We start from the raw sequence: 16118 nt of genomic DNA on the forward strand, positions 1-16118 counted from the left end.
GAAACTATTCCATTTCTAGGGAAGCATACTTTTTTTTTGCAGGCGTGGGAAAATTGATGGTCGACCATATCAGAGTGGTCGTGTTATTTTATGTTTTGGAATATCTATGATTCGACAGCTTTTTTAGATAAGATATGCGAATTATTTATTGTTAAGTGAAAGCTGATTTTCATCTGGGTTTTCAGTATTTTAGTTCCCAGTAACGATTTTGGTTTGTCAGTAGTATTGTTTTCTCTAGTGTTTCTTAGTATACTGATCCTTCTTTCACCATAAGTCTTTAAATGGGTAAAACTTCAAATTACATATTTGTAGTTGAAAATCTCTTTCAATATATGCTCCAACACATTGAGCTCATACCAACTTCTACCCACCGTTCAGGTGAATCTTTTCATCATCTGCTGTTCGCCATTTGTTCAACCATACTGCATCCAAGAGCTCACCTCAAATATGTTCAACTATTTAGGCGTACCACCCTCTGCGCATCGACATCACCACCTGCTATGGAAAAGACAGCTCCTTCTGTGAAGGATAAAAAAAAGTTTCTCGTCTATTCGCGACGCGAGTCGACTGACTGGCAGTGCGATACAAGCTGAGCTGCATAAACATGTGCTCCTTTCAATAAATATCAACTTTGGCGAATATTTTCAGCCCGTCAGGATTAAATTATATCTGCAATCATTGTGCGGGGGCGAGCTTTGGCTTAGGAGCTTTTCACATTTATTATGCTGCGCTTTCCTTTCTATCCGGTCTATGGTGTGGGTGGTGGTTTTACCGCTGAATGGAGATCCCCAAAAGTTAGTGAACAATATTTTCATGCTGTGAGTTCATTCTCTGTACAACCAGCGGTAGGAGGGGAGCTACTCTGTCGAAGTTTTTCCACTAAACTGCACCATAGAAGTAGTGGTTGTTGGTGGCTGAGGAGGAAAAACTCCTTTTATCAAAGGGCATTAAAAATACATGCAAGATTGAGGATTATGTTCTGGGAAAGAGTTTTTTTTTACTAAACTATCTGGTTTCAGCATTAACTAAGGGATGCTACAATATTAAACGCATTCTCTCAAAGGGGAAAAAAGTATTTAAGAGGGATTTATATCCCTTTCGTGACGAACCAGCACAATTGTGCTGTTCAGCAGTAACAAGTTTGCATATTTTGTTCATGAGCTTAGACTTTGTTTTAAGTGATGTAAACTGTTTCCATAATTCAGCCATCACTTGTACTTGAATGTGTGTAAATAAACTTTTGTTTACGTTGCCTGTGGGATTTACCACAACAAGGTAAACAAAAAGTGGACAAAAACCGTAAAACATGAAAAAGTTTTATCTATCGCATATTTTTTATTTCCGATTTATAAAGGCGATCAAAGCTAGAAATCGAAAGATAAAGAGTAGTTCTTTCAAATGAGGAAACATAATTGTTGATTTGTTGGAAAATCTAAGAGTTCTGGAGATCCAAAGTTGAGCAATTTGTATGGAGATTTCACTTTTTTGCGCTCCGTCACGAAAGGGATATTATGTTGGCATGCATGCATAAAACTTTCTTAGTACACCAGACATATAGGGTAATACCTAGGAAATAATTTATAAAAATCACTTTAAAAACGGATTTATAACCAAAGAAATACTGAGAGGATTAAAAAAACGAATAGCTTGAGTCCATGCCATGTTGATGTAGTTTTTGAATAAATATTTTGGAAATTATTCATAATACACTTAGATTTGAGTGGACGGCAAAAAGACCGGAATTTTGTTTAAGTACTAAAAATAAAAACAATGTTGCGGTTAGCGCCGGTGTAATAGACGAATGCCCTTTGCACATTAATTGGTAAGCTCGTTGCATGCTATTGTTTTGTTGGGGAAATCTATGAATACATACAAATTTGAAATTCACATGTATTCACTGTTGTAGATAATGTTACTGCGACGATTGTTTTTCAATTCATTAAGCTCAGTTTGTTTGGTCCGTCTTTATAAGAAATGGCTTTTGCTCATAATTTACTGTTCCTATGTAGAGTTCCTTACACGAAAATCTGTTAATGATTTGACACCATTAGGGCCCATATAGCCGAGGCGGTAAACGCACGGGTATTCAGCATGACCATGCTGAGGGTGACGGGTTCGATTCCCGGTCGGTCCAGGATCTTTTCGTAAAGGAAATTTCCTTGACTTCCTTGGGCATAGAGTATCTTCGTGCCTGCCACACGATATACACATGCAAAATGGTCATTGGCAGAGGAAGCTCTCAGTTAATAACTGTGGAAGTGCTCATTGAACACTAAGCTGAGAAGCAGGCTTTGTCCCAGTGAGGACGTTACGCCAAGAAGAGGAGGAGGATTTGACACCATATGAATATCGAATTATTTAAAAACAGGCTACTGATTTTGGACATTTGCTCGAATGCCGTTTGGGTGAAAGGACGTTTGGGTCGAATGGACGATGAATATCAAGTCGAAAAACAATTCGATTGAACTTTGATTGATGCTGATCAAATATGAATATGAATATAATGTAGTCGATATATTAAATGATTGATAATCATAGCAAATATGTACAATAATACATATACATATGTATCATAATTAAAGTTTCTCAAAGTATAACTTGTTTCCTAGAGTGTAGTTTTGTCTACGTTGTTGAGGTTGCTGGAATTTACCAGAGATTTCTCCCTTTTTTCGTTTCTTATTTTCTTTATGTTTGGATGCCAATTTTGAAATTCCTTTGAAACCACTCAATTTTTCTCGAGCTCAATTCAAAGATTCAATTGAAAATTTAAAATTTTCAGGGATGGGACCATTCATTTGCAAAGAGTTACATTCACTTGCTATTATCTCAGTTCAGAAGCATGCTATCGAAAAACAATGTATGGATGAATTTAACCTTGTAGTTTTATCTGAAAGTTTGCCGAATAACATTGGGGTCGCACACGCATAGTAAAGTCGTGAGCGAGCTGTGAATGCAACTCTCCACGTGATGAATGTAAATTTCATTCACGCCGTGGAGAGTTGCGTTTGTTGCCTTCTGTTGACTTAACTATTGATTCTACGCTAATATATTATTCTACAAAGATTCAGGTAAAACAAAAATGAAAAAGTGTTCCATACATTGATTTTTGCTGCGATGTTTCTGAAGCGAGTTAACAGCAAGTAAATGTAAATGATTGCAAATGAATGATCCCATCCTTGAAAATTTTCCAGAACTGAAAAAGCACTTTTCCCATAATTATCAACAAGTAAAAGAGTGTAAGAAACAGTATCCGATGGTTCGTTTAGTTAATTCTGGCAATCGGACATTTCCTCCGGTTTGTTAAGCATTCAGTATAAAAGTAGTTTTTCAGTTTCAGAAAATATGTAATTCTCAATTATGCTTAAAAATCGATAAAGTCCTTTGCTCCTGAACATTTAAAGCCAGGGGGCTTGAGGGAAGTTTCAGGGGGTTGTTTCAGAGGATTGCAGAAGCCGCTCAGTTCCGTTTTCAATTTTATCAAGAGGGTTCAGTGATGTTTCAATGGACTGTAAGTGCGATTCAGGGGGCCTCATGATCCTTTGAACGGTGTTGCAATGCGTTTTAGGGGCACTATAAGGCATTTCAGCGGCACTTCAGTAAGTTCCATGGGGTTCCATGAATGCTATAAGGGAGTTCCAAGAGGGTTTGCTCTTGAGCTCTTTAGGAATCTCTCTAAAACATCCTTGCATACCCTGAAATGCCCCTGAGATCCCTAGCAGCGGCCCTGAAACCCACTGGATCCCTCTGGATCCCCCTTACTTACCTTACCGGTCAGACTAAGGCCTGGGTGTTCTCTGCTGTACGTAGGAGTCGTCTCCAGTCTACTCGGTCCATGGCTGTGTGCCTCCAGTTCCGCACTCTGCAAAGCGTCCGCAAATCGTCCACTTGGTCGACCCTTCTCTCGCTGCGGACCACGTCTTCTTGCAACGGTCGGATGACTCTCGAGAACCATAATCCCCATAGATCACCATGAAACCCCTTGATTCCTCCTGAAACGTTATTGAGACCCCCTTAAACGCCTCTGAGACCTCTGAGATCTCTTGTATCCCCTGAAACTTCCCTGATACCCGCTGGAACTACCCTCAGTGTTATCATGGTAAAATTAGAGCTTCTTACTCAAGCTTTCCAAATTTCAGCGCCCCCAAGGAAATGACTTCACTATTGCGCCTAACCAACAATTATTTCGGGAAAATCCTTCCATGCATTATTATTAAACGAAATTTTTCTGTACCTATCGCGGAAGGAATATTTCTGCTTGATTTTTTTTTATGATTTTTACAAGAAAGTTTAGAAAACTTCAAAAACCCAGAAATTCTTTTGGAAATTCTTTAGGATTCATAAAAAATTTCTGAATGTGTACAGAAAGAACATTCTCGCTGGGTTACTTAATCTTCCTCTTAGTATGCATTCACAATGCACCTCTGTCCATAGAATTCCCAAAAAAAATCTCCAGGGATTCCTCAAGATATTCCTTCAGGATTTCCCACAAAAATTTTCCTTGACTTTTCTTCAGAAGTTTCTCATGAAGTTTCTCAAAAGATTTATCTTGTGTGGTTCCACAGAAATTTCTACCACAGAAATTCCTTCAGGGAATTCCTGGGGTTCCTTAAGGCATTCTGTAGGGAATTTATGCTTGTATTCTTTGATGTATTTATTTGAACATTTCTGGAAGAATACCTCCAGAAATATTATCTGATTTTTTTCATTTTTTTTCTTTTTTGAACGGGACAAGAAAAGTTTTCACTTTTCAGAAAATATTCAACCAGCTGTAACTTTTCGAAAAGTGCATAATTTTGTTTTCAAATTTCCACTGTAAGTTTGTCAACTAGTGATGTATATGTGGTCCAAAGCTGGAAAACATCGGGCTATTCTACACAAATTAAAAAAAGGTATAATTATCCGATAGCCAACTTTGAGCTGTTATATCTCCTGATTCAATGAACTGCAATGAAATTTTGAATAAGCTTTGAAAAACGTCTGAATTAACTTGAAATTATTTAAAAGAAAATAAGTGAGAGCGATGTAATTTATTTCATGGTATTTGAGTATTTTGGTCTATTTTTCATATGTTTACCCTTGCTTTTTTCATGTTAATGCAAGCTATTTACTTTGCTTCAAATTATGTTTAGATTCAATTCATTTAGAGGGAATTTAAATGAACTAAAATTACTATCCCAAATTTTGAAACGATGTTGAAGTTTTGGATAATTTGGTGTTGTATTAGAAAACAATTTTTTTTCCAAAAATTCTCTCAAGAAATCCTGCAGAAATTGCTCCAGAATCTATGCTTGGCATTGTCTATGAATTGAAAAAATATAGGGATATTAGGGGCATAATGGACACTCTAAGCAAATGAGTACGTTAGGCCTGTATAACAGAGTAAAACTTAACATATTTTCAGTTGACTTACAACTTAAACTTGTTTCCTACGTTTTTCAATCATTTGCAGCAGGTAGAATGTCTTTATTGTGAAGAAATAATGAATTGTAAACCGTGTGTTTTTCAGGGCTGTCAGGAAAGGTACGGGGCGAAATGGACACCTATCGGCATATTTTATGCTTGTGGACACCTCTGCATATTTTATGCTAATTCTTTGGTTACATCGACCAATTAAGTAATTTGCCTACGGAGATCAATACCACAGATATAATATTCCATGTTAGACGAGTTTACATAACATCAAAGTTAATTAAATAAACTTTAGGCTAAAATAATCGAATTGATTTTTTCCAAACTCTCTAAAACGCCTAACAGTATGCAATGCGCGTACATCCATTCGTAATTGCCAGTGTTCATTTCGCCCCAAATCGACTACAACATTAAAATTGCTATTTTAAGTATATTCTCATCAAAAATAAATTACTTCTCCTATTGCTAAATCTTCGTATACATGTAGATAAGGTAACAATTCACTTGTTTTTATGGTGGACACACTCAATCACTCGTAATGCCTTATTTGATGCTGCTTAGAATTTATAAGAATTTCTCCATATGAAAAACATATTTCAATTTCAATGATATTTTGGTTATTTTGGAGCAATATAAATGGTACTTTTGAAAAATAGAACCATGACTTGTTCCTTTACACTTATGCATTAAAAGTTTTACATAAAAGTCAACGGTTTCGGCAAAAACAGGGGTGTCCATTTTGCCCCGGGTGTCCATTATGCCCCTAATCCCCCTATATAAATTCCTGCTGCAGAGGGTTCTCCAGTTCTTCCAGGTATTTTCTCAAGGATTTCATTTTTATGCTTTTTATTTCAGTGCTTCTCTAAAGCACTCCACTGATTACAACAACGAAATACGAAAATCGAAAAGAAAATCTTGGATGCTGACATGTGAAAACATAAACAGCACTCCTGTAGTTGCAAGACTACATAAAACGCTTGCAAAAGATCATTCAAATGAATTGGGAAACCTGAAGCGCGACGATGGAGCTTTTACCAAAACTCCTCGTGAAACTTTGGATTTAATGATGGAAACCCATTTTCCAGGTTCGGTTCTAAGTGTGGATTCCAATGATACTATATCTGAGGAAGGTGAAGGATGTCCTAGTATAAATTCATTGGAGTCAACTAGTACAATAAACACCGCCTCAGATTTAGCTGATGAAATCTTCACGAAGGCCAAAGTGGAAAATGCAATTAGATCTTTTCAGCCTTTTAAATCTGCAGGAGTTGATGGAATATTTCCAGCACTGATTCAAAATGGAGAAGCGGTGTTGGTTCCACCACTAATTGAGATGTTCAAGGCTAGTTTAAGATTGAATTACGTTCCATCAAAATGGAGACTTGTAAAAGTTATCTTTATACCAAAAAAGGGGAAGCGAGACAAGACGCATCCCAAAGCATACAGGCCAATTAGTCTTTCTTCAGTTTTGTTGGAGACTATGGAAAAGGTTTTGAAGGATTTTATCAATTCTTCTTACATAAAACACCATCCCCTATCTGACTTCCAGTTTGCTTATCAATCTGGTAAGTCAACGGTTACGGCACTTCATTCGCTAGTAACAAAGGTGGAAAAAACGTTTTCAGCAAAAGAAATAGCTCTATGCGCCTTTTTAGACATAGAAGGAGCATTTGATAATGCCTCCTATTCATCTATGAAGCGTGCCATGGAGAACAAAAACTTCAACCAATGTATCATACATTGGATTTATACTGTGCTTGCAAAAAGAGAAATCACCTCTGAGCTGGGAAGTTCTTCTATAACAGTAAGGGCAACGAAAGGTTGCCCTCAAGGAGAAGTCCTCTCACCACTAATGTGGTCCTTGGTTGTAGACGATCTTCTAAGAAGCTTGAAGGAAAAAGGTTTCGAAGTTGTGGGCTTTGCAGACGATATAGTCATAATAGTGAGAGGAAAGTATGACGAAACTGTTTCGGAGAGAATGCAAAGGGCTCTAAACTATACACATTCATGGTGTATTAAGGAGGGCCTTAGCATCAACCCGTCAAAAGTCGTAATTGTCCCTTTCACTAGGAGAAGGAAGATCAACCTAAAAGCTTTTCGGCTTGGAGGGATACAAATTCATCCTAGTGATCGAGTCAAATACTTAGGTTTGATACTGGATGCTAAACTGAACTGGAATGCTCAAATTGAGTCCGTGATCGGTAAGGCAACAAGTGCGTTCTGGTTATGCTCCAAAACTATTGGCAGGAAGTGGGGTTTGAAACCAAAAATGATAATGTGGATTTATACTGCCATAATCCGCCCAAAAGTGACGTATGCTTCGTTTGTCTGGTGGCCAAAAACAAAAGAGGCTACCACGCAATCAAAGCTTGCGAAAATTCAACGTCTTGCGTCCATTGCTGTTACAGGAGCGATGCGAAGCACACCATCAAAAGCTTTAGATGCGATTCTCAATCTGCTACCTTTGCACGAGTACGTGCAATTAGAAGCAGAGAAGGAATTGCTGAGATTTGAACGAGTTGAAAAGTTTATGCCAGGTGATCTTGTAGGTCACCTGAGCATTTCACAATACTTCCAAAATAGGCCAGTAATGAAAATGATTAAAGACTGGATGAAACCTGTGGAGAACCATGATGTTCCTTACAAGTTGCACGAAACAACTCGTGCAGATTGGGAAGTCGGAGGTCCCACTGTTCGTCAAGGGTCAATCAAATTCTATACAGATGGCTCAAAAGTTGGAATAAAAACGGGAGCAGGAATCTACGGCCCTGGAATACAAATTTCAGTGGCGATGGGACACTATCCTACGGTGTTTCAAGCAGAGATTCTTGGTATATTGAAATGCGCAAATATCTGCCTTGAGAGAAAATACAGATATGCAAATATTTCTATTTTCTCAGATAGTCAAGCTGCACTAAAAGCATTGTGCGCTTACAAATGTACTTCAAAGCTTGTCTGGGAATGCATTCTTTCACTGCGCAGGCTGTGCCAAGGGAATTCAGTGAACTTATACTGGGTTCCAGGTCACTGTGGCATTGAAGGGAATGAAATGGCAGACGAGCTTGCTAAAAGTGGTTCCAATTTACAGTTTGCTGGCCCAGAACCATTCTGTGGTATATCAAACTGTACAATTAAAATGGACCTGAAACGCTGGGCTGAGCAGAGGGTGATATCCAATTGGATGGACGTCAAAAATTGCAATTAGTCAAAACGATTTATAACACCAAATGCTTATAAAACCAAAAAGCTCTTAGAGCTCAACAAGAGAGCTCTATGTACATACACTGGCCTAGTAACTGGACACTGCCCGAGCAGGTATCACTTGAAAAATATTGGCCATATTCAGAGTGATATCTGTCGTTTCTGTAATACGGAACGTGAGACCTCGGAACATCTGCTTTGCAGTTGTGGTGCTTTATACACGCGCAGGCAAAGATTTCTAAATAGTGGTTGCTTGCAACCCAGTGAGATCTGGTCTGCAAAACCTGGGAAGGTCTTGGAGTTTATCAATTCCATTGCACCTGACTGGGAGACGACGCGTCGTGGCAGTAGCTGATTACTTGACACATGGTAATTAGCTGGCTAGATGCGAATATCAAAACGGGACATGCCACAAAAGTTCAGCCTATTGGACGCAGTGGCTTAATTTCCCCAACAGGGGAGGAAAAAAAAGCACTCCACCATATTTTTTATTGTTTCTGCAGCATTTCTTTCAGAAATTTTTCTATGTCGTAATTTGGTGATTTCCGTGTAAAAATCTCTTCAGAAATTGTATGAGAAATTCCTTACCAGGTATCTCCAGGAGTTTTTCCAAAGATTCTTGGAGGGTTTTTTCAAGAATTTCTCTAGTACTTTTGTCTGCGATTTCTGCAGATATATTTTTAGATTTTGCTTTCGATTTTTTAGGATTTTTTTTACAATCCCCCCAGTTGTTTCTTAAGCATTTTTCCTTGGCATTACTTGCGGAGTTCTTCCATAGGTCTCCAAAGAATAAGGCTGATACAAATTTCAATTTTCTCATATGTCATTCCCCTCCCCCCTCTCGGAAAATTTTGGTCAAAATTTAACATTTTGAGGTGGGACATAAAAAATAATATTAATTTTTTTTTTTATTTTTAAGATTAAATTTGTGATGCCCTTAAGAAATTCGATGAGTTTTACGATTTTGCCAATTGTTGGGATATGTTTTCATCAAATACATTTATTATTTATCATCCGATACCTTCGGAAATTCTCAAAAGACATTGTCCAGGAGTTTTTAAGAAACATGCAATCTTCCAGAATGTTTTTGGAATTTCTTTTCAAGATTCCTTAAAGTTGTTAGAATTCCGAGATGGCTACCACAATGGTCGCGATGCTATTCATTCCGACTTTTAAAAGTACAAATCTGATTATATAGTGAACAATCAATACATAAAACGCTACTTGTTGCTTGGAAGAACTTTTTAAGAAATACCTTGCTGGAATTCCTGAAGACATTTCCAAAATTTTGAAGAATTCTCTGGAGATGGAAATATCTCCTCATTGGAATTTCAGAAGGAATCACAGGTAGAATTTCTGAAAGACTCCCAGCAGGCATTTCTGAAAGAAACCTCGAGGAGTACCGAGATGAGGAGGGCGAACTCCAGCTGAAGTGAACTCCAGGAAATTCTTGAAGAAATTCCAAGAAGAATTCCTGGAGGACTTCGAATAAAATCCTTATTACCTGCAGAGACGCATAGATAAGAGTATGTTAAAATCTGTAGAAACTGTGGAAAAACGGCTGACCAATTTGGTTGGCTTTTTGGTCAGGATAAAATTATAAAGATTTTATTTCATACGACGTTTTGACCTTTGAGGGTAAATACCCTGAATTTGTTAATAAAAACAACCTTATTTTAGACCTCCCTGAAGAAGGCTGAATCCAAGGGTCTAAAAGTCGGACAAAATATTTTTTTCACTCCGTTCAAAATTTTATCCCGTCTAAAAAGCCAACTGAAGAGATTCGTAGAAAAAAAAAACTCATGAGGTATTTTTAGGAATTTCCGTAGAAGTTAATAGGAAATGTTTTTCAAAAAATTTCTTAACCCTTCAGGACGCTCGTCGATGTAAAACGTACAGCACTACCAAAAATCCTCGCTATTCCTGTACAGCGTGAGCACTTTGCAGTTTTAGTACCAAACAAGCGTGCGTCCTGCAAGGTTGAAGAATCAGTGGAAAATTTATTGGAACTATCCTTAGAGGATAAACTTCTGGGATAAATAATACATCTGGAGGAAATCCTAAACAACTCTCAGTATTAACTTCCGCAGGTATCTCTAGAGGAATTCTTGTCAGAATCACTGCGTAATACTGCATCACACGTAATACTGCAACATTCTCTGGATGCATTTCTGCAGGATTTGCTGGATGAATCCCTGAAGAAATTTCTGGACACATTAGTGTGAGAATTTTCGATGAAATCTCAAAGAACAATTCCTGAACAAAACGGTGTTGGAATTCCTGTAGAAATATCAGATGAAATTTCTATAGGAATATCTGGAATTTAATAGGAAATCTTAAATCTAATAATTTCCAAAGATATCGCTATAAAAATTGTGAATACATCCCTGGAGAAATTTCTGACGAATTGTTTAACCCTTCTTTGGCATTAGGGTCATTTCTACCGTACACTACGCCAGTGAGCTGTTCCCAACGTGATGCAAAAGGAAGAATAAACGAATCCTCAGAAAAATTTCTGTAATTCCTGGTGGAGTTTTAGAAGGAACCCATAATAGGAATAGGAAATATCTGAAGGAAGCCCTGGAGCAATTTCTTATAGAGTTCCTGATAGAATTTCTAAAAAAAAATCCGAAGGAGAAATTTCTGTAAATTTCTAAACGAATCCCAGGAAGAATTTCTGGAATAATCTTTTTAAGAATTTCTGAAGATTTTCTCAAGAAATCCTCTCTTTTCCTTCCTTTCTGGGGGAATTGTTGATTTTCTTAAAGAATTACTGAATGGATTTATGGAAGAATCCATGGATGATTTCCTAAAGGAATGCTCTTACAGATGCCCGAAAAAACCAATGGAAGATTTTTTAAGGAAACCTATGGATGCTTTCTTTTATTCGTGGAGGATCCTCTTAACGACAATTTTGATGGAAATTCTAAAGGAAATTCTGAAGTAATGCAGGGACTATGTTCCAAACAACATTCAAAAGAAATCTGTGGAAGACTTTCCGAAAGAAATTCCTGGGGGATTTAAAAAATCGTGGAGCAATGTCAAAATAATGAATCCAGGGAAAGTTTTACAATACGAAATCGAAATTAATTTCCAGGGTAATCTCAAGAAAACTTTGGAGAAAATTCTGAAAGAACTTAGGAATTCTCTAGGGAAATCAATAAAGGAATTCCTGAAATATTTCTCACAGAGAAATCTCCGCAGGCATTCATGGCAGAATTCAGGCCGATGCAAATATAAAATTTGTGTTATGTCAGGGGAGGAAGGGGTTTTGGGGCCTTCAAAAATCCCAAAATATTGAAGGCGCGAAAAAAACATGGCTGCCCATGACTCCATTTTCAATAGAATAAATGTGTTCAAGCAACATTTTTTCAACAGTTAAAACATATTTTTCAATAGTGGGTACTGGGTATAGTTTTAAAATTTTCAATCGTTTTTTTTCGTTTTTATTACTTTATTCCTTATTTATTTCTACCCCCCCCCCCCCCCCCCTCGCACCCTATAAGAGGTCTCGGACATTTATTTAATTATTTATTTATTCATTTATTTTATTTATTTATTTATTATATATCTTCATCTGACCTACTCGGGTCTTAATGAAGTGTGGCTGGAAAAAGCCTCAATCAGGCATAAAAACCCGCTTTTTTCACACAAATAACACGTTAAAACAAGAACAATAAAATATAATCACAGAATAAAATTAATTAAAGCTAACATTATAAAACAAAAAATTCTTTCGAAGCACATCAATTAAAATCAAATTGTTCAAATACATTATTAAAGTTTACAATCACAAACCTAATGGAATCATGCTGTCCATATAGGCTGTTACGAGGATCCAAGTGGAGGAAATTGCGGCGTCGTAGAGGTCTTTCTGGAACATATATTGGAAGCTCGGACAATAAAGACATAAAAGAAAAATACTATTTGCAACGGCCAATTGAATATTTTCTGAAGGAATCACTGTAGGAATTTCCAAAAATATGGGACACTAAAGAAATGCCTGGAAAAAAAATCCAAATGAAACTTCTTTAAAGAGACCGTAGAGGAATTTTAGGAGGAATTTGTTTAGTGGTGATCCTTCCCTGGCCAAGTTCGCAGGGTTTGACGGTATTAAAGTGAAAGTTATTGTAATGCAGTATTCTTTAGTGAATCATATCACCTTGTTAACACTTTAATGCGCCTCCAACGGTTCATCACGAACCGGCTGCTGCAGATGGAGTATGGCTGATCATATGTTTTTGCATATTCATCAGACATGCTCGATAAACACGGAGGGACCGCCGGGGCTCAATAGATTCTATACCCAAGCAATAGTTCCAAGTTGGTTGGATTTGAGAAGGTTTTGAGGATCGTTACAAATCCTACTAGAAATATAGGTTTTGTAACAGGTTTTGAAAACTTTTTATTACCAGTAGACTTGAAAATGCTGTTTGGGCTTTCTTTCCCACGTTTTTTGGTTGATTTTGATTTACTACTAAATTTACAATAATTTGAGTGATTTACAATAATTAAATATATTTAAATTAGTAATTTTATCAAAACAAATTTGTTTTTTTTTTTAAATATTACAATGATATCCAGTAATATTCTCTTTATATAAATCTGGTAAAATCAGCCGAATAGTAGGAAGGAAAGTTGCAGCACATAACAGTGCTGATAGATTCGAAGCTAACGTGCGAACAATGGATTACTGCACGATACTACTGGCCTGCTTGCTCTCACACATGGTTTGACGTTTGAGCGGTGACGACACCGCTCAAACGCCAAATTATCTTTGGGAGTGAGCGGGCCGGCCCAAGTTCGTGCAGTGGATCATACTTTAACACTTTATTGACGTCAATGCGTTCGACGTGACATTTTGGACAAAAACTGATTGTTTCTAAGCTGAAGGACGTTACTTGTGTATGACTAGGCTGACATTTCTAGGTTACGGGGAGAAAATGACTTGGTTTATCTAGGTAGCACCGATAGGACAAATGAACGGATTGGCTCTGTTTTAATAGTTAGGTTGTTTTCGTTTCTCGTATCATTGGAAGCCCATGCATGACATGTTCAAAACTAGTGTCTATCATTGGGGATGGCGCCAGTGCTGTAGGTGGCTACCAACATAGGTGTTATCGCAGTAAAGGTTGTTGTCTTCAATTGGTATTTGACCATAATTAATTCAACTATACATTTTACATAATATTTCTTGGAGATAGCATAGGCACAGTTGTCAACATAGACAGCATTTTGTGTTATGTTATTTCCAAGAAGTAATAGCAAGGATATAAACATTCCTGGTGCTTCAGGTTTCGCGGGTAAAGATTTATTCTGATAGCTTCATATGCTTCACATGACTGAGGGTAGACATACATGACTAATACATCTACGGGAGGGAAAATGCAAAATTTTGATTAAAACTACTTAGGCACAATGTAAAAACTAGTGTTAAATTGGGCAACATAGCCTATTCCGTCTAAACATTGGTCTTGGTAGAGATGAAATTTGAATAACGGGTTCAGCCTTGACAATCAAGCTGTCACGCAGCTCCAACTGAAAACCCATAAAAAAAAAAAAAAAAAAAAAAAAATTGTTTAGTGGTGATCCTTGTATAAATTCACGTAATATCTTCCGTGACAAACTAAAAAAAATCTGAAACAATCCCTGGAAGGTATCGCAGAGTTGGAAAACTCACAAAGCTTATTATTTTTTCTAAATATATGAGGCCACAAAAATGCGCAGACGGTTTCTTATATTGAAAATTTACAAATTCCATTATGAGAGATTTCCATTATGCATGAATTATTACTACTTACATGAAGCAAAGTATTATAATAACACATTTCTTCCTGAATTAATACAATGCCCAATGCAATGAGAAATCATTCCCTAATTACATCCCCATTCCATCCGAACAGATATCGACGAATGTGAGGACCCTTCAGTTGCCGAGCTTTGTCCGCATGGCTGCGAAAACCTACACGGATCGTATCGATGCCGTCATCCGGAACCCAGCTCCACCGAAACACCAGTAGCACCAGCAGAGGATGAGACCGCTGAAGGCGAAGAAGAAGAAGAAGAAGAAGACGACGATGATACTGGTGACACTGAGGAAGACACTCACCATGGTAATGAAGTTGATATGTCCCCTACAACATCTTCCACAACCACAACGGAAATGCCTGAAATTAAGCCCGAAATGGTCTCAGAAGGAGCCCTTCCGGAGGGCGACATCGACGACGACGAAGATGATGATGAAGGCAGCCAATTGAACAACGAACTGGAATCTTATTCGCCACAAATACCGGCAATCGATGGATCAGAGATTGACGACGGCGACAAAGGGCAAGCGGGTGCTGATAGGCGGCAAAATGAGGTGGAAATTCATCATCATCCCCATCGGCACCACCATGGGGAGGAGAAGGAGGAGAACGTTTTACCAGAGGAAATCGAACCTAGGACTCACACCTCTACGACAACGGAGTCCTATCTGTATCCTCCGGATGAAGATGACGCAGATGAGGAAGATGATGATGACTATTTGAATCCGGATGGGGAGGAACCTGTTTTGACGACGACGACGACTACTACCACAAGCACAACAACGACAATGGCCCCACGGCAATGCAGAGATGGACTTCGATTGAACTCTCACGGAGATTGTGAAGGTATGTTAAATTGTTAAATGCTAAAGGTATTCACTGTAGATTAAAAGTTTAATATTAAGTAATTGTTTGCATAATTTCACAGCGTATTATAATATCTTATATCAATTTTATGAAAATCGATTGAAGCATAAGTTGAAAATCAAATAATAGACATTTTTTTCCTGAATGATTCCTTTATTTGTTTTCGTCATTGCATTCGTCGTGAGCTTTTTGACCTTTATTTTCGATTAAGAAAAAAATTCTAGAAAGTCTTCATGAAAAATACTGTTGATATTTTAATGTACTTGATGGTTTAAGCTCAAAATGAATATTTGTCTCAAATTCGTTTCTTGTGCTAATGGTGACTGAGCAATATACATTTGTAGAAAAAGGTGTAAACATTACGGAAGGATACAAACTGCGAAGAAAAAGATGACTGAAGCCATCATTCCACCAAGTCCGTCATCATAGAAGTTTATAAAGCCGAGTAAAACATATATGTACCCACATTACTACTAAACCGCGTTCTAGCTCATAACCACCACCGAAGTTATATGCATTGTTATGAAGATTGTTATAGACTCCATTTCCAACATAGACAATACCGCACAACGAATACTAATTTTGAGTCCCAAATTCACCAGTGGCATAATCCCCTCTATCCGGAGCAGCATGTCGGTGGTAATTTCCAACATGCAAATCTGCTGAACATTATACAATACACATCCGCTCAGCTCATGGAGCCATTTCAGCTCGCACTTTTACTCCAAGCTGCACGAACATGTGCACGGTTTAAGTACAGATTTAACGACTCCTCCGCAGAGCCACCATACAGAATACAGCGGAAAACAACACTTGTATCTAGCTAAGCCTACG

The 16118-nt window shown here is 37.6% G+C and overlaps 1 protein-coding gene across 3 annotated transcripts in view; it reads left to right on the top strand.

The window, feature by feature from the left end:
- Nucleotides 1–16118, top strand: part of LOC109404745 (fibrillin-3) — a 375815-nt gene that overhangs the window by 266603 nt on the left and 93094 nt on the right. For all 3 annotated transcript variants that reach the window (XM_062854530.1, XM_062854531.1, XM_029870275.2), the window contains one exon: nt 14514–15263. In XM_062854530.1, the coding sequence (XP_062710514.1) occupies nt 14514–15263 (750 nt within the window). The remainder of the gene's footprint in view (nt 1–14513; nt 15264–16118) is intronic.

The sequence above is a fragment of the Aedes albopictus genome, chromosome 2 (assembly GCF_035046485.1).
Source record: "Aedes albopictus strain Foshan chromosome 2, AalbF5, whole genome shotgun sequence".
Classification (NCBI taxonomy): domain Eukaryota; kingdom Metazoa; phylum Arthropoda; class Insecta; order Diptera; family Culicidae; genus Aedes; species Aedes albopictus.